At 36.0% G+C, this 19634-nt stretch overlaps 1 protein-coding gene across 3 annotated transcripts; it reads left to right on the plus strand.

Annotated features, from left to right (window-relative positions):
• The first annotated feature begins 1500 nt into the window (after positions 1-1500).
• Positions 1501-18094, plus strand: LOC103712497 (trafficking protein particle complex subunit 5). 3 transcript variants are annotated; one of them, XM_008799033.3, is made up of 8 exons: positions 1503-1669; positions 4795-4883; positions 5905-5968; positions 7799-7876; positions 12883-12959; positions 13058-13124; positions 13224-13331; positions 17637-18094. In XM_008799033.3, exons 1-8 carry the CDS (start codon positions 1598-1600, stop codon positions 17664-17666), a joined length of 585 nt encoding a protein of 194 aa, XP_008797255.1. In that variant the 5' UTR covers positions 1503-1597; the 3' UTR covers positions 17667-18094. The 3 variants fall into 3 exon arrangements, with proteins under 3 accessions (XP_008797251.1, XP_008797255.1, XP_008797252.1); XM_008799030.4 differs by adding an exon at positions 3515-3563 and having other exon boundaries at positions 1532-1669; positions 13058-13331; XM_008799029.3 differs by having other exon boundaries at positions 1501-1669; positions 13058-13331.
• Positions 18095-19634: the final 1540 nt, after the last annotated feature.

Here is a 19634-nt window from a genome sequence, read left to right on the forward strand (position 1 = left end):
AATTATTATAAATCTTTTGGCAATGAAATAGTTTAGTTGGTAACATATTTTATTTTTGGCTATAGGATACTTCTCATTGCCAACTATTTTCTATTGACAATAATTATATTGTCACTGAATGTAAGGTTATTGGTGATATATATTATTTTATTGCAAACCATGGACTATTTAGTGGTGAACAGGTTTTTGTCATGTTTTCTTTCTCATACAACAAAATAGTTTTCATTGCTGATTATCTATTGGCAATAAAAATTGTATATAATATTTTTAATAGTAATGTTACATATAAAATACAATATTTTAATTATATTTATATACTTATAACAAACATGAGCAAAATATTTATTTTCTCTCTTAAAATTTAGTCTTTTAGCTAATAATATTTAGATCATCCCAAGAAAAAATAGATCTTTGTTAGATAGTAATTTAATGAATTTGATCATATATTCTCTTGTTACTTTTGATTTCAAAATAAGTTAATTATTCTATTTTTGATGGATGTGCCTGATCCATTTAATAATAGGTCACACGAGTCAAATTTAGTTTACAATTAATTAAATAGATCGGCATGCACATAAGTTTGGATTGGTTCAAGTCTATGATTAAGCAACAGCAAACCAAATCCCAATTTGTACTTAGTTAGTGGAACTAATCTAAACAAATCAATGTCATAACCAACCAATTCTAAACAAATTAATCAGAATTGAGTTGGTTCGGCTCAGCTTACCTAAAAATCAATAAATCAACAAAAAATTGCATAAATGAATATAGGTAATAAATTAATATAGAAGTGAACATCAAGGTAGTTTAAATTAAAGAGTAAACCAACACCAATCCCATCCCAATTTACACTCAATTTATGGAATCAAAACCGAATCAATCAATGTCACAACCAAACCAGTGCAAATGAATAATCGAGATGATGTTAATTTGACCGAGAGTGATTGCGCATCGGCCTGAAGGGACAAAATCCTCATAAAGCAAAGTGGATGGAGGTGGATCGAGTGAGGAACTATAAACTCACGGGTTACACAAAAATAAAAATAAAAATAAAATTTAAAAATACAAAGAAGAGATAATAAAATATATATCAATATATAATATATTGAAGGTATTTTAAACTTATCAATTATAGGTAATTTATTAATAGAGATATGTATGGATTAAATTGTTTTTGGTTAGAGGCTAAGCTTGATTGCCTCTTTCTTATACTCTCTCTATTGTATGGATTAATAGTTAATTTTCTTAGATGCTTCTCATCCTCATAGATCATATCCAAGCTCCTAACTGGTATGGGGATGATGATGACATGTGGCTTTCGAATTGCTAGAAGGCCCAGGTTAGCTTCAAGAATCAAACGTCGACGTAATTGGGTTGAGTCCGGTTGAATTGAATTCTATTGGGCCCAAAGCCCAACACTTTCAGTTCGGCCTCGAGTCAACCCCGGCCTGACCCATCACAGACACGGTCCGATCCAATCACTTCAAAAGTCTCTCTCTCTCTCTCTCTCTGTGTGTGTGCTTGGCAAGAACTTCGCTTGGATCCTCACCTCCATTGATTCTCCTGCAAACAGAAGAGAGGGAGGAGGTCAGGAGCCATGATCGGGGCAGGCAAGATCAAGCAGTACGCCAACGTCCTCGATAAACCCCTGAGCAGGGGCAGGCAAGAGGTACTTCTACCACTCTCTCTCCAAGAATACTTCTTATGCGAGGCTTCCAAGATCTCGATGGGAGCCGGTGAAAATATCTCCATGCGTTAAAGCCCATTTCCTCCCTTATTTGGATGAACTTTCTTTTTCTTGGTGGTGATCTTGAGCAGGGGCTCTCCTTTTTATCTTTTGAGGCAGATGTGCAGAGCACTAGGTTATGATTATTTTTGTTTTTTTTGATGTTCAACTTCTGGGATCGTTTAGATCTGGGGAGCAGCCAACGTTTTGTTTTTCTTGGGAATTTCAGCTCGGATTCGTTACTGATTTGAGGATGTACGGTATCTGAAAGTTTGTTTAATTGGTAACAACACTTTCCGGATTTACGAGGGAGGGAGAGAATATGGTGTTGTGCTTTAGGGTCTCTGATTCAGTAGTATAGTTAGTCAAGATGAATGGATAATGATTGCGATTGCGTCAGAAAAAAAAATGTTTGATTTTTTTCCCCTTTTGCTAATTAATTCGTGACATAAAAAATGCCAGTGTTCGAGCTGAAACAGTTTTATGAGACATAAAACTTGTCAATGGAAGAGTTGATGTGCATAAACATCCAAAATGGATAACATGGATGATGCACACCCTCTTTTTCTTGTCCTTTCCCCCCTCCCCGCTCTTGGCATCTTAGAAACACGTTTTCTGACACTACTACATCAATAGGCTGCAGCGAAGCGGTAGGACATGAGAAATGAGAAATTTTCGTATATCTTGTAGACTTGATGTTTCATGGAATTAAAGCTCTTTATTTTTCAATACATAATCTATGTCGAATTGTTTGCTCTTCATTGAGCAGTTCCCTGTCCTCTACATCATGTTGGAAAGAATGTGGAAAACCCTGTTGCTTCTATGCACTGAATGGTTTACTATCCTCTAACTATTTAGATGTTGTATGTGCATTGCAGCACTAGCTCTATAGAAACATATAGTAAGCTTTTAGCATCATCTATTGTGCTTTTTTTTTTCTTTTTTTTTCTTCTATTCTTTCTTTCTCCCTATCTATGTATTTATGTATGTATTACTTGTTGTATAACATCATCATTAACGTAATAAAAACCTTCTCATATAGCAACATTGTTCAGGAAGTTCAACTCCCATCTTAAATGACATCTCCCACACAAATGGGCATATTCACAATTTTTTTTTTGTATGCATGCATTTGTATGCCTATTGGAGTACTCCTTTCTCTGGATGGATATGCATACACATATGGGCATGTCAACTTGTTGGCTATCATTCAACCTCAATATTTCTTGGATATAAATGTAACTGATACATCAAGGTGCAGGATTGCATGATTTGTTGCTCAAATAAAATCGGTACCTCATAATGAAGAGAATAGAGATGCGTAAGTAAAATCACGTTTTATGCTTGTTGCTTGCCTGTGTATTATATTCTAGGAGCAAATTAGAAGCAAACTTTTCACTACAACAAGGGCATAAGTTTCTGCACTTTTCAACCAGCTCATGAACATACTAGTTTTAGGGAACAAATTGTACCTAAGAAGGACGAAAAGACAAAAATATCTTCTTACCATCATATTTATGAGATTCATGGTCATTTACTTGTTCTATATCTTATAATACATCCGAATCTCAAAATTTGAAGGAAAAATTTCTTCAAATGCATACTAAGGTTATGTAGACATTATATGCTTAAAAAATATATATATCTCATCTTACCCCAAAAGAAAAGATATTATAGCTCGTAGCTAAAGATTATAATAATTCAGCGGCACCTTGACACAACTCATTAACTATACCTCGTATAGAATGATACAATCTAAATTCATGATTCTATGATAACCATCTGCAGGGTGATTTGAATTATTGAAGGCTTAAGGACTTGCTCGGGGGCTAGAATGGTGGGTTTGATTGTCAAAAGTTGGTACTCTTGATCATCTTTTGCACACATAGTGACAAATTTGGAATATACTATTATTTTCCCAAGTGAAAAGTTGAAAAAGAAGTTAATATTTTTCGGATATTGAATTTTCAAAATTTAAGAAATAAAATAACGAATGAGATATTGCTCAAATGTTGCATGGGTAAGACTCAATAAAAAATAGTAAAAAATGTTTTCTTTCATCAAATCAGGATAAAATTGGGGATTTTATTTATTTTTTATTTACAATAAATGTGATGGTTACATGCTTGAGGAAGTCCTAATAAGTGGAGAAAACTGTCAATAGTCCTGCACCAACTCTATGAAGCGATAGGTTTTGGGTCCAAGTCAAGGTTGTCAAAAATGGTTACTCAAACAGCCATGCAGTTCTAAATCATCTAAGCTAGGAATGTTTAAACATCAAACCCTCATTTATCATTGATTTTCTTTTTTATTATCTTTCTTATGTCTAGTCATTGCAGAGAAACCTTCTTGTTCTTTTTTTTTTTCTTTTAAAATTCTTTCTCATTATATTTATTTATTGTACTTTGGTTCCTAAAGTCCTTAATAGGTAAGAAACCTCTGAAACGGCTGATTTTGTTTTTTTGGTATTTTAGATCTTCTACATCTTTTTGATTGTACAGATTTTTGCTTCGACTTGGGCTGAATCTCTGCTGATAGGATCATAATTCAACTTTCTCTTCTCCCCCATTCTCTCTCTCAAATTAAAAACAAAAAGAAGAGTCTCTGCATTTTCTCTTTAGTGTAAAGTTAAAAAAAATATAAGATGATTTTTTCACCAAAGTTTGTCTATAACTTATATAATGCACAAGCTCAATAGATTTTTATCGAGGATTTCAGAGTACTCACTTTGACTATTTTTGGGTTGGTTGAGTAATCTGAGCATTTGATCTGTTCATGCACATCAAATCTTGCTAAACTGAAATTTTAAGGTTTCACACTCGCTAGATATAGGTCACTCCTTGTATCTTTTTGTCTTCCAAATAATCAACATAAAGAAAACAAGCAGAACCATTTAAGCAAATTAACTCTTGGAGGTTCCAAATGTGGAGGGTTTAAATTCTTGAAATTATCATGTCCACAACATTTCTTTATGGTTATATTTTAAATTAAGGGCATTGACATATTCATTTGTATTCTTTACTTGACATAATTTTGTGATAACTTCATGCCAAATGTGCTTGTTGCAGGTCAGCTTAAGTGCATTTGCATTCTTGTTTTCGGAATTGGTGCAGTACAATCAAACTCGAGTTGATAATATTGCAGAATTGGAGCGAAGGTGATGCTTGATAAAATTACCACTTAGTACTTTCTCATAATCCACTTCTCTGTGTATATGCTTTACTAGAGTCACCCACTTTTGAACAATTAATTAACAAAAGATCAATTTATTCCACTTGGCAGTGTCCTATTAACGTGGTTAATGTAGTAAGGAATGTAACTAAATTATGCTGATCATATCTTCTGATTTGTCTCCTTACTGCTTTCATTTTTATTGTCTTTGTCTCAATATTCACATGTGCACAATTTTTTTACTTGCCGGTGATATTCCCCTAAGACTGTGGCATGACACAGGACATTCTACTGTGGTTTGATTGTAAGATTTAAGTTTGTCCTTTTAGACTGGAGTGTGTTGCTCCATATTTCGCTTCTAGTGGACAGGAAAGATTAATCTGGCTTGGATCAGTTGATGAAAATGAGACGTTATACAAGTACTTACATGTCAGCCAAGTATTCTTGGTTAATGATGGGTTCTGTGCTGATTTTTCTTAGGCATTCTTTATTAAGTGGATTAATGGACTAAGTATCGTAGAAGAATCTCTATTGATGTTGTTGATATCAGAGGATGAATCATGTGCAATTAATCTGCATGTATCTATTTATTATATCAGAAGTATATATCTGCAGGCTATGATATATCTAATTATATTAACTGAGCTATTGCTTATGGTCTTAATTCACTGCAATACTGCTATGTTTCAACTATTGTTCCTTAAGTTATGGTATAAGAAATGGAAGTTGCCTTCTTGAACTCATCCTGAAAGCGTGGACATTCGTTACAGGAGTGTTAAATCATCGCTTAATGTTCTTTTCTGCTAAATGAAATGCTGACTATATCCTGGCCATCTTAGTTATAGGTTGCTTATTCAATTAATTCCAAGTTATACTTGTTTACATATCCCAACTAAGGCTTGATGGTTATGTACTACTGTTTACATTAAACTAAGTTTCTGAGAAAACATTGACTGTATATCTCAGTCTTATTTTGTTAAAATATTATCTTTATGAAAATGGTGCAGGCTAGAGGATGCAGGCTATGCTGTTGGAGCCAGAGTTCTTGAACTGCTTTGCCATAGAGAGAAGGTGCAGAACTTGTGTTTTCCCATATGTATTCTGCCCATTTGTAGGTTTGCAAGTAGAATGCCACTGTAAAGTACATAGGATATACAAAGTCTGAACTGCATACTCACAATGAAAAATGGTTGAGAAATTATAAAGTTAACCCGGAGAAGTATTTACTTGACATGCAAAGCTTTATTAACTCCATTGGCAGCAACTGCTATTCCACTTTTGATGTTTAGGATTGATTGTTCATTAGTCATTTTAATGACTGTCCCTTTCTTTTATTGTAATCTACTGAGCTCTTACAATTTATACAAGTTATGGGTTTGTTTAAAGCCATTAGTATGTGATTTTTCGTGTTGCATATTGCAGCATACTGTAAATCTAGAGCAATGTTATTGAGTGTGCTTAGGAAGTGACCTCTCTTCAATTGAAGAACATGAAAAGTACTGCATAATAGCGGCAGGGAGACTTTAGGGTCACCTCATGAAGTGATAAGACAATAGATATATGTTGGATCTCCTGATGAAATAACTTGTACCTGTGAACTTTACAAAATCCCATCAGGCAACTAAACCTAAAATATGTGGGCAGTATGAGCATTTGTTTGGATTCTCTGGAAGAGGGGGAAGTTAGTGGTCATCTTTTGCTAAGAGTTTCTATAAAGTTGAATGTATTGTATAATTATTAGGTGATTGTATTGAACTTTGAATAATGAGCTTCAGACCATTGCTTCTGCATGAATGAATATGTGCATGAGATGTTGTTTGGTGTTCTACCACCTCAAATCATTTGGGAACACTTGTATAGAAATCCTTAACCAAGTTTTCATAACATTTACAAAGATCCTAAATCCCTATAAGGGTCTTTTTCTATCTTGTGGTACTTTAATAGCCTCTTGTAAGGTCCAAGCAGGACGAAACCTAATAGATCCCCTTTAAACTCCTCGCTAAAAATCTGTCATTTGCCACCCTCCTTAGCCTTGACCCCACCACAAATAAGTTGATAAGATTCAGCTATGCTTTTTTTTTTTTATGTTTACTTGTAAGATACCAATACAAAGGCCCCAAATCATGACAAGTGGATCCCCTTGAAAACCGTACGTGCGGGTCTCCCTGCATGAGGCTCATGCCATTTGAGGTGGCCCGGCCCAGCATTCATTTGCAAATCCAACGGAACCAAAAAATTCTACTTTTGGTGGCTTCGCTAAAGAGTAATGGATACTTTCTCTTTCCAAGGGTAAAGAGCCTAAAGTAAATAAACAAACCTCATCACCTGCAACCAAAATAACTAAACTGTATAACTACGAGAAATATGCTTCTTCTCTAGTTGATGATGTGGGCTATTGAGCTCAGTTCACCTACACCTATATCTCATGACAGTGTAAGAACTATAAGCATCATGATTCTTCTCTATTTGGTGAAAGTAGAGAAATTGATTGGCAATTTATTTATTTTTCATTATCATCTTATTTCTTTCCTCTATTCTATTGTCATTTATTGAGCATGCTGGAATTTCTTCATGAAGTCTCAAAGTATGCATACCTTTTAAGTTTCTTACCATTGTGTTTGTTGTGTAAATACGAATGTTCTGTAAGTAGCATATTGAACCTCCATATATGAGGTTGTGAGTCCTCATAAATTTTTGAAGTCCTTCGAGTATAAATCTTCGGCTCATGCCTAGCCCAACCATAAAATCCTATTACTTCCATTTGTTCCTTTTTTGGTGTCTATCAAATGTGATTAACCATTCTTTCAATGTTTATGTCATGGAACTGCATATTTAAATTATTTCCTGAGATAAATTGCTAATAATTTTGTCAATGGTGACATGTTTAATCACATGGTACAGGGAAACAGAAGGGAGACACGGCTACTTGGGATTTTGTCATTTGTGCATAGCACCGTGTGGAAGGTGCTCTTTGGAAAGGTAGCACTATCTCTGTAGCCATCGCTTGTTGGTTATGCTATATACTTAAAGCAATCCCTTTTTTCCTTTTTTAATTTCGAAGTTCTATATCGCTGTAGTTTTTCAACCATTGAATATTCTCCTGGCACTTTGACATCAGCAGATTCACTTTTGGTTAACAAAAAAATTAAATAGATGTGTTTAGTCCAATTTTATTCATGTTCCCGAAACTACAATAAGTGTTTGCAATTATTGAGGATATCTGATGATGCTTACAGCATACTAATTTTTAAATATTTTTAGCGAAGATATAAGGCAAAAGAAATTAAATTTATATTTTTTTCACCGGAGTAACTAAGTGATTTTCTATCTCTTATTGTTAGGACTGATAAAAGGATGGGGCTTAAGCTAGGTCACCCTAGGCTATGCCTAGCCAAATCAGGCAACCTAAATCTGGCCAAACCTACCCAATATAGTCATGTTCTCGACCAAATCTCCTAATAGAAAGCTACATGTGCAAAAGAAAATGTCTTTTTGTAAAATGTTTTGATGAAGATTTTTGGGGCTGCAAATGGGCTGGTCTGTTGGTTGAATTTTATGTCATTCATGTTGGGTTTTTAGGTCAGTCCCATTCAGAATTTTGATCACCCTTGACTCTAGTGTGGCCCATTTGCATCCCTAAGAATCAGTGAAGGAACAGAATTGTGTCCTAGATGCATCAAGTCAGCCCTCGATCAAAGATTGACCAAATTAAAAAGAGCAAAATGAAGAAAACGTAACTGAAAGAAGAAAAGGAAAAAAACCCAAATTTTTAGTTCAATTTTCTTTATGACTATTTTACTGGATGCCCTTTTCTTATAACCCTAAAAGACCTACACTTAATCTAGGCCATTGATTTTACTCAATTGGTCATGATCATTAATCCTAAATTTAAACTAATGAAATATAGGGGAAAAGCATTTATTGGCTTTATTGCATTTTAGCCTTTTAGGGCATGATAGCTTTAGTCTTGCTACTAGTTTGGTGTATTCAAGACCAAGGTTTACATTCTCGATACCAAAGTCCATATCGGTAGGAGACCGGTACGGTACAATATGGGTACTCTACCTAACTATATTGATACATAAAAATATATTTTTAATTTTTTTGTTTTAAATGTTTTTAAGCTTCCTTTATTTAGTTTTGAATGGAAAAGATCTTGTGATACCCTGCATTTTTTCACTCCTACCCATTTATGGGATGTAATAGAAAAAAGAAAATAGAAGAGAAAATACCTAGATCAGAGGAACAGCTCACCCTTGCACTCTCCACCCCCACCCCCCCCCCCCTTTCTTCTCCTCTCTCTATCCTCTCTTACTTGAAATGGAGGGAGAAAAGGGTGTTGGATCCTTTTCTCCCTAAATTATTGAGGTCCCAAGTTGGTATGGGGCCCTTACTAGGCTAAATTGGTCAGAACCGAGTAGCTCAACCCGGTAAGGACTAGCTCACACCAGTTCTGGTAGAATCCTATATCGAGACCATGAATTGTCCCGATTTGTGGTTGATACCGATTGAATTGGGCAGTTAAGTACAATATTGCACTTCTTGTTCAAAAAATCAAAAAGAGTGAAGTGCCTTAACATAATATACCATTATCTCAAATTATGGCTTCAAAAATACATGGCTTCAATTAAATAACAAAAATAGGGAAAAGATCAAATTTAATATCTAAATCCAAGGTCACATGTTAGTCTAGCCTTAGTTGCTAATGTTGCCTTACATCTGATGCTCTTATTGATTGAATCTCATCCCTAATATTTCCTAGATGGTAGGAAAATGCCTAATCTACTATAAAAATATTCAATACTTGATGGGTTTTCACCAACGAAGAAAACCTCCTTCCTTGCCAGTAGATTGTTAGATGACAACTCTAGTGCATCTTGTTTATTGGCCCTGAATCCATTGATCATTGTCGCAGCTGATTTTGTAACTTTCAGATCACGATCGAACAACTTGGAAAACAGGTTCTTTATCATGACCATTGCATGCAAATCAATGATGTGATCTTGTGATATATGGTCCATTTGTCATTTTCAATGATTGGATCCTTCATGATTGGACAACTAGTTGGAATTTTTTGGAATCATTCGTAATAAAATATTGGCTATAATCCATGTCTCAAATGTATCTTGATGACTGAAGTTTGGATAGGCTGGACTGATGTAAGGACTATATTACCTTAAATGTCTATGAAATACCAATGCTCATTGAATGAAAAACCAAATGAAAGTTTGGTTATGAGGTTGCTGACTGGTAGATCTTTGATTTTGATTTCATAGTATGGTCGATATCACTGGTTGATGTTCAATCCTGAATCTTCAATGTTTGAGGCCTTCTGTCTCTGTCTCTTTGGCAGGTCCGTTGTCACATTTTGGTTTCTTCACCCTCAAAGTTATGAGAATCTTTTGAAGCATGCTCTAAATATAATTGGTTCTAGCATCCATTTGTCGATTATGCTGCTCGTCTCACCAAAATTCCACCTCATGTTGCCTTCTCCACATGTTGTAATCTAGATGCTACCATCTATTTGGATCCTGCTGCTATAATACTCAATTATGTGGTAATGTCCTTGATTAGACCTCTTGTAGAAAACCTAGATCTGAAGATAAATTTTAGATTTCATTTTTTTTATACCTTGCTCAAAATCATTCCTGGAGGCAATAAACCAACTTGGGTCAAAGAAGATCGACCAAAATTAAAGAAAAAGGAAGAAGAGATTGGAAAAAAAATCAGTATCTCTATACAAATTTCTTTGTAACTGTTTCATTGGCTTCATTTTATAACCCTAAAAGATGTAATTTCAATTTAATTAACTGATTTAAATATCCTTAAAAATTGAGAAAATAGAACAAAGCATTTCATATTCTGATCCCTTTTAGGCCTTCCAAGCTAATAATGAGCTTGGTGGCTGCATCTAACACAATCAAAAGATGCATATCATTGAAATACCTCAAGAATAGATATAATCTTGCTGAAGCAGATACTCAGATTAAATCACAGCTCTGAGAATTTATAGTTATTAGATCTGAGAAAAGGAAAAAAAGCCAAAATTAGTTTCTAAAAATAAGGACTCATCTAATGCTAAGCTGCGAACCCACCTACGCTACATCAAGGCCCAAAGACAATTTTTTTTTCTTTCTCAGATGGGTGGTTGGGGGTGGGCGGGTAGTGTTAGTGGAGAAAAGAAGAAAGAGATAATTTGGGATCCCATCAAAGAGATAGGTGCAGTCAGACAAATCCAAAATTTGAGTAGGCCCAGCCCTAGGATCATCCTTTATTGACATAAAAGCCAGATTTTGTGCTAGCTCGTTAGTAGCTCTAGGTGCGGAGTGGGAGTAGGGTAGCAGGGTGGTAGGAATTGGGGCCATATTCTAGTTCCAAGTGGCCAAATCCTGTGCCATTATGATTTATTGGGCATGGAGTATAGCGTACCATGGTCATAACCAGCAGGGATGAGCAAAGGAGAGGATAGTAGGGGGAAGAAGAGAGGAGAGAGAGAAGAAAAGAAAGGAATCATGATATTTTAGGAAAGGGTTTGAATTAGGTAAATATAATAAAAATATATAATTATTACAAATATACGTCATAGATTATATATTATAGTCTTGTATTATTATTTTTAAAACTATCGCAGCAAATTATTAATTCAAGCTTTTAGCCAGGTTTGACTCGAATTCAGCGAACTTGAGCAAAATTCTAAATACTGGTGAATGAGGGGGTGTCCCACCATCCCGAGTGTCGAGACAAGGTTCCATTCCAAGTGTTTGGATGGGATGAGTTAGGAAATGGACTGGGATGGGATGGGAAATCCATCGTCACAAGAGTTGGTACAAGGGGCATCTTGTTCTACAACAAAATTGAGATGGCCCTATTGCATGGTATCTAAAACCTTGAGCTTATTAGCTGCTATACTAAAATTGAAATTCTTGCTTCCAGTTGTAGTATATATAACAAGGGTATGAACTTTCTTAGAACTTAGAAAACTTGTTCGACCTGATTATTTGAAAATTTTTTGAGTATTAAAGTACAACTTGAGCATAAGGAGTATTCAAGACCATTTTTTCTTTTATTCAAGTATGCCTATTTTCTCATGCTCTCCCAACTAGGGTTCTCGGAGGATTGCTCTCGAGTCACATGAGCTTAAGTTATTTAACTAACATGATAGGCATTCCTAGCTGCTAGGTGCCAAGTAGAGTGTAATGGTTATCATGACCAAAATTTTGATACTGTTATGTAGAAGATTGATGCCAAGTTGAGTGTCAGTCGTAGAACACTTGATTGATGGCAATTCGATCCATGAAGTTGAATCTGTAAGGCTTGCTTATTACAGTTATAACGAGTTTAATCTATACATTTGTTTACACCCGCCCACCCCCCCCCCCCCCCCCCCCCCCCGCCCCAAAAAAAAAAAAAAAAAAAAAAAATTGTGTATTGAGACTTCCCATCTCAAGGCTTTGCATGTAGCATGAGCTCACCTAGATTTACCTTCATCTCTATTTCTCCATATCTGACATTCATTTCAGATATATAACAACCCTAGCAGATTGCCTTCATAGTCACTTCAGGTTGTGATATATGCTCCAAGCTATGATAGTTCATGAAAATCTCTTTTTCTTTGCTTAGATCGTTCATAACGAAATTAATTCATGTGTTGGTCATAAGTGCAAGTTTCATAACCAGTCATTTCTGATATGCATATTTGTAATTACCATCTAAACGACTTGTCTAGCCTTGCTCACAGAGAGAGGAGAGAGAGAGAGAGAGAGAGAGAGAGAGAGAGAGAGAGAGAGAGCCAGCCAGCAAGGAACCAAAAATGTCGATGTTAAATCTAAACACTAGAACACCCACATTTATTACGAGTGTTCACCGCACATGCAGTCAACTGTAGTTTTCGCTCAATATTAATTGATTTTGTTTGGGCTTCCAGAACAGTTCCTTGCTGCACATGTCTGTTTGCATAATCTATCCTTAATTTATTATCTTATCAGGTGGCTGACTCACTTGAGAAAGGAACTGAACATGAAGATGAGTACATGATCAGTGAAAAGGAACTTCTGGTTAACCGGTATTCTTTTGTTCATTTTGTTATATTAGCATACATGGCATTCACTACTTGTTGCATTCTGGTGGGAAAAAGAAACTAGGTTTTCTACTGTTTTGCAGATTTATATCCATACCGAAAGACATGGGGACCTTCAACTGTGGGGCATTTGTTGCTGGAATTGTAAAGGTGAGAATGGGATATGATTTAGCTGTATTTCATTGGCTTTTTGTTACAAGTATTAGTAGTAATTGGCCAAAACTTAATAAACTTTTGTTTCTTGAGAAGGGTGTCTTAGATGGTGCAGGTTTCCCTGCTGTAGTGACAGCACATTTTGTACCTGTAGAGGGTCAACACCGACCACGGACGACAATTTTAATAAAGTTTGCTGAAGAGGTTAGTTACATCTAGCTATAGTTGTAATTGTTTTGTTGGATTATAATAGATCAATTTTTTGATAATCATTATCCTTTGCATGCTTATTTGATGATAAGATGACTGTGTCAATCTGAAGGCTTATGTTTTAGAAATCATAGAATTTTAAGAGTATCAAATTTGTAAGCTGTATGAAGCAGTATCTATCATGCTCAGCTTTTCATGAATAGTAAAAACCTAACCAGAAGTCAACCAATCTTTATGCATGTTGGCTTGGTTAGATAAAAGTTTAATTCCATAATTTGCCCTACTTCCATATCTCTACCTGAGATCAATCTACTTTCTGTATCTCAGCTTGGAATGGGTATTGGCAATTTTAACTTACCCAAAGTTAATATAAAATGTATTACTCAAAGAAAGGAAAGCCAGTCACTAACATCTCTAAATGGATGAGTAGTGTACAATTAACCGTTTTGACTAAATGCTTCTGAAAATTATCTTCGCTGCCACTTGTAATCAGTAAGATTTGTCACTTCATAAAGTTTTGTTGCATCTTTATTTCAAATGTGATGGAAGAGGAACAAAGGTGTGCATACTATAAATACATATTGTGTTTCCAAAATTGACAGACCTAATATGATCATGATATACCTGGAGATTGATAGACCGGTCTTGGAAGCTGCTATTGGATATAGTTCTATTTCAATTAAGGATTTAGGTTTTCTAATCAAATATGACCCTTTTTATCTAGGTATAGGATAGAAGTCAGAAAGAGCTTTGAGGTCCGTTGACTTGAAGCCTGGCATTTTAGGTTGACCTTGTTGTTCTGTTTTCCTGCTTGTAGACTAAATGAGATCAAAGACTGAAGTATCTTGTTGTCCTAGCACTGGCATTGTATGTGCCATGCCATGCTGTGCCCTTCTGTGCTAGTGCTTGGTATTTTTGCGACACATTGGCATGGGAACATGTTGACTATAGCTAGTCTAGTACCAGCACCTGTTGCTGATAAGGCACTGGCATGGTACGTACAATGCTGTGCTGTTTCGTGCCAAGCTGACCAGCACTTCCATAGATTGAATGCAACTCTGCAAGATCTTGTCATGTGCAATGCATATGAGGGGAAGCATGTACCACTATGATCACTCTAGCAGGGCGAGAGAGAGAGACACACAGAGAGATAGAGAGTCAGTTGAAAAGGTGTTTCTTGAGATTTGTGAACTAGATTTAGTAGTTTGGTTTAGTAACGAGTCCGACTTCCACATGTAATTCCTCACTTCTTTTACTCCCTTCTATCATGTTCAGTTTCCCTTCTCATTTCTCATTAAGTAATCATGCGAGATATGTTTAACATCTGATGACAGATATCTCCACAAGGACCTTGCTTTATATAAGTTGTGGGAATATGATGAACAACCTAGGGTTTAGGAACTTGATGCTGGCCTTGATACCGTGACTGCACACTATGCTAATTTTATGTCCTATTGAAGTCCTAACTTCTGATTTGTTGTCTGTATTTTTTTTCAGCGGCAAATCAGCTATAAAGGAATGTTCTATGCAGTCTAATTTCCTGGTGAGAAACCAAGGGGGCCAACGGTCCAGAGGAGCTTTTATTTGGCTCAGGACATTATCAAGCCATTCAAAATGACTAGTTAAGGATTTAACGATCCCATTTTACCTTTATCCATTTGGTGTCATGTCCGTTGGGGAAACACTGGTATATGAACTGATGGCCCCAAGGGTATAGAAACAAGCAGTGAGCTTTTATAGAATTTAATTTTGGAGTTTCATATAAATATAAAATTAGAAAAAGGATACGATAAAAGGTTCCTTCATATTATTCTTCTTTTTCCTCCTTTTCCTCTTGTTCCTTCTTCCCTAACTCCCACTTTCTTTTATTTTGTTAGAAAACTTCATTAATATCATACTAATCTAATAATTTTCCTTTAACTATGTGGTACTCCTAGGTTATAATACATTTCCCACTAGATCTTGTAGTTCTACTTCCATGTTGAAACTTCTCTTGCTTTTCTCAAACTTTTCTGAAAAAAACTAGTGGATTAGTTTGTTAACATGGCAAATCCTTGTTCCTGTCACTCTAATGTCATGAACTCAAACAAGACCCTAATCCTCAGAACCTTAGACAGCCTCCTAGAGCAAACTGTTGTCCTCCATCTATCAATTTATAACTTTCTGACATCAATTCTGTCTTTTTCCGACACCCTGCTCTTCCTGCAATCTTACCTTTTATTTGTTTTCCCAATTTTCCTGTGTGATTTTAGCCCCAGGGGTTCTCATCCTGAACATTGGTCATGCCAATTTCTCTTACTAAAATAAATCAGTAAATACATAATAAAAACATAGTTACAGTATTAATTGGGGAGAACATACCTAAAGCCGTTCCTTTTAAATAAAACATTCTAACAAATAGAACAAACTTAGTAGGAAGGCAGTCTTCATTATGCATTAAAAATAATTTTGAAGTTATTCTGTTTTAGAATCTAAACTTCTTCTTTAGTAGATATGGGAGCTCATCACTCGTAAGTTTAAATATCTAAAATGTGATACACTGGAGGGGTCTGCAGGAACTTACTGAATGAAGAGATCTCAGTTGACTAGAAGCAGACTGCTGAACTCAGAAGGCATAGGTTTTGGCAAAATGAACATACCGAGACTCTCAGAACAAAATAAGAAATACAGAATTACATGAAAAATGATGATTTCCTATATAAGGACAGAAGGAAGGATGTAGCCTCTGAGTCCCCGTATTAGCCTAGCTTTCTTCAACAACTTAATATCCAGCCTAAAATTTAGCGATTTTCTTAAATTCTTATTCAATAATGATGTCATTATATTTTGGCAATGCCCATGCATTTCTTTCAGACAAGACATCCACCAAACGCTTTCAAGCAAATTAACACTTCCCAAAAGAGTTTAACAAGGGTCAAAACTCTTTGATGTCTCCTGCAGAGTTCAGGTTCCAAAAGAGTGTCATTAACACTTCCCGGTAGATTTATATGTAGATTTTCTCTCTTATTAGCCACTATATTCATGCCGTAGGGACCAAAAGAGGGACAAAAGTCCACCTTGCTCACGAAGTCATGGAATTAACTTGGGACCAGGCTTAGGGTTTGGATGCACATCAGGATACAGTTAACAAATAGAACACACTTAGTCGAAAGGCAACCTTCATTATGCATTAAAAATAATTTTGAAGTTATTCTTTTTTAGAATCTAAACTTCTTTCTTTAGTAGATATGGGAGCTCATCACTCTCTAGTTTAATTATCTAAAATGTGATACACTGGAGGGGTCTGCAGGAACTTACCGAACGAAGAGATCTCAGTTAGTCTAGAACTGCTGAACTCAGAAGGCATAGGTTTTGGCAAAATGAACATACTGAGACTCTCAGAACAAAATAAGAGATACAGAATTACGTGAAAAATGATGATTTCCCATATAAGGACAGAAGCAAGGATGTAGCCTCTGAGACCCCGTATTAGCCTAGCCTTCTTCAACAACTTAATATCCAGCTTAAAATTTAGGGATTTTCTTAAATTCTTATTCGATAACGATGTCATTATATTTGGCAGTGCCCATGCATTTCTTTCAGACCAGAACATCCACCAAACGTTTTCAAGCAAATGTCACTAGGGTCAAAACTCTTCTGAGTTTGATGTCTCCCACAGAGTTCGGGTTCCAAAAGAGTGTCATTAACACTTCCCAGAAGATTTATATGTAGATTCTCTCTTATTAGCCACTATATTCATGACATAGGGACCAAAAGGAGGGAGAAAAATCCACCTTGTCCACGAAGTCATGTGATTAACTTGGGATTAGGCTTAGGGTTTGGATGCACATCAGGATACAGTTAAGAGTTGCGCTTTGGTCACAAGGAAAATCTGGAGGCAACACGCGCTTTGATGCTGTCACATGTGACTGCAGGTGCTTTTTGATGTCTATTGGGTTTTTTGAAGCTTCTGGTTGCTGGGATTTATTTTGTTCCTAGTTTATTAGCCTTTAATTTCAGTTTTTAAATCTGAAATTGCTGTTTAGTGAGTTCACTTGATGTATGGTTGAGATGGGAATATCTAAACTCATATCCATGGGGACCAGGATAGTAATGGGGGTATGGTCGTGCACAAAATGCATCAAATATCAAAATTGGATTTCCAGGCAGTGCCTCAGGGAAACCTGATTCACTTGTAAAGAAATTGTGAACTAAAATGACCTCAAGTCTGAACATGTGAATCAACAGACTGGGTAATGATAGTATGAAATTATATGGAGTCCAGCTAACAGAAGCATAATTAAGTTTCCGGTATTTCAGGTACTCCAAAGGGAAGCAAGACTTGGCTGAAGTTCTGACAGATATTTGCAACCGCTGCACTCGACGGTATCAGGCAGTGACCAGTGCCGATGACATCTCTAGCTGATAATTTTGATTTTTTATCTGATGACTTCTAAATCTCACTTGGATTGCGGATATTTGCCACAAGTCTTTCCAGATACTTTTATGCATTAACCACGCTGGAGTTTCTATATCCAGTCTGCGCATTCTAGTGCTAGAAAAGCTGCAGACTTAAAGCACAGCGTTTTACCTTGCTTTTCAGAGGGAGCAGCTTAAATTCTTATTTAATCTCATACTTAAATGTAGCTAGTTGTTTTAACAGTTCTGCCTGTGGCTGCTTGTTTCTGTTACCGGATGAGATTGGATCTGCTTGATGCATGGTTGGATTGTATCACATTCACATTTGGACTAATTCTATCACATTCACTTATGTGCTACTCTCTCTCTCTCTCTCTCTCTCTTGCATGTATGTGTGCTTGCATTGTTGAAACCTCGCAAGCTTGAAAGGGGAAAGTAGATGTTGGATTTGTTTCGAACCTTTGGGATTGGGGAACGAAAATCTGAGAACAAAAAGTATACTTCAGAACGGAAGTGTCTGTCTCAGGTTTTACTGCCTCCCAACCAAGCACGTCCTCAGTGAAAACCCTACATCGCAGCAATGCTTGTATTTTGCCCTGGGATGGTGTCAATTCAGGAATGCACCGTTGGCTTCATGTACTGAAAAATCAATGATACAAAGGGATGCATGCGGTCTGAAAGGCCTAGTGCCATTGTGACCCACCATTAATACAACTTCAGTGCGTGTTCATCAATGATCGTCCTGGATGATTTGAAGCCCTACTTTAAAGCCCTAGTATTCTGACGTCAGTTCAAATATGAACATTTTGCAGAAGTGGCTATTTCATTTTTCACGTTTTGTAAGAATGGCTTTCTTTCTAGACCCAAATCATCCATCGCCATATCATCTCAGACTAGGGTAGAAGACAGCGGGAGTGGGACGTGAACATACGACATATATGAAATAAACATAGGAAGGAAAAATAAAAGTTTTAAGAGAGAAGAAAGAGAATCTTTCATGATTCTCTTCTTTCTTGCCGGTCATTATCTCGCACCATTATTGGCCATCCTTGTTGCTGCTTGCTATTGTTAACGATCCACCATTACTGTTCACCACCTCAGCAATCCCCACCATTATCGTCAATTTCGACCATCATTTGCCACTACCTTCGATCTCTAGTACTGTCCATCATCTACCGTTACCAATGATCTTTACCTCCATCTATCATTGCCAACAATTTTCACCACCTTCCATCAGCAGGAGATACTTAAATTAAAAAGTGTTAAGCAGAATTTGGTCCATTAATCCATTACAAACCACAACAGTCCACTTGGTGTGTCAATATGCTGACTGGACTTGATTAACTGAGTGGCGTCATTATGGAGTCCTGAACAAAGATGAACTCCTAAATATGAGAACGTCTTGTATTCTCTTTTATTAATTATCAAACTCAAGGCAAGGCCAATGATAGGAAGCAATCAAAAGAATATGAAAATATGAAGCAACAAAATTTAAGATTCAGTAAATAAATCTAGTGAAATCAACCATACAAAACCGCAAAAGTTTTCTTTGAGAAAATACAAAAAGAACTGCAAAAATCATGTGTTAATGATGGTAGATCGAGTATAAGCAAGGCTATTTTTTTTTTTGTGTGTGTGTGTGTGTGTGTGTGTGTGTGTGTGTGAGAGAGAGAGAGAGAGAGAGAGAGAGAGAATTGAACTTGGACAGATGAATGGGTTGAAGGCATCACCTTTGAAGTTTCAGAAATTTGTTGTATTTGCCTGCATATTATTTTGCAGGAAAACTATACCATTTTTAAATATGCTAATTCAATATTGTTTTTTCGTTTAACACTGGGACAAAAATACCCTTACTTTTTAACTTATATTTGATACAACACCGAGCTTACACAAGTCTTA

Source organism: Phoenix dactylifera, chromosome 15, assembly GCF_009389715.1.
Source record: "Phoenix dactylifera cultivar Barhee BC4 chromosome 15, palm_55x_up_171113_PBpolish2nd_filt_p, whole genome shotgun sequence".
NCBI lineage: Eukaryota > Viridiplantae > Streptophyta > Magnoliopsida > Arecales > Arecaceae > Phoenix > Phoenix dactylifera.

What these genes read in the sequence shown, in the direction of transcription:
- LOC103712497 (XM_008799029.3), top strand. Translation starts at nt 1,598, where the DNA reads ATGATCGGGGCAGGCAAGATCAAGCAGTACGCCAACGTCCTCGATAAA. An exon ending in TGCTTTGCCATAGAGAGAAG is followed by an intron (nt 5,969 to 7,798) that starts GTGCAGAACTTG and finishes CACATGGTACAG; the next exon opens with GGAAACAGAAGGGAGACACG. An exon ending in AAGGAACTTCTGGTTAACCG is followed by an intron (nt 12,960 to 13,057) that starts GTATTCTTTTGT and finishes ACTGTTTTGCAG; the next exon opens with ATTTATATCCATACCGAAAG.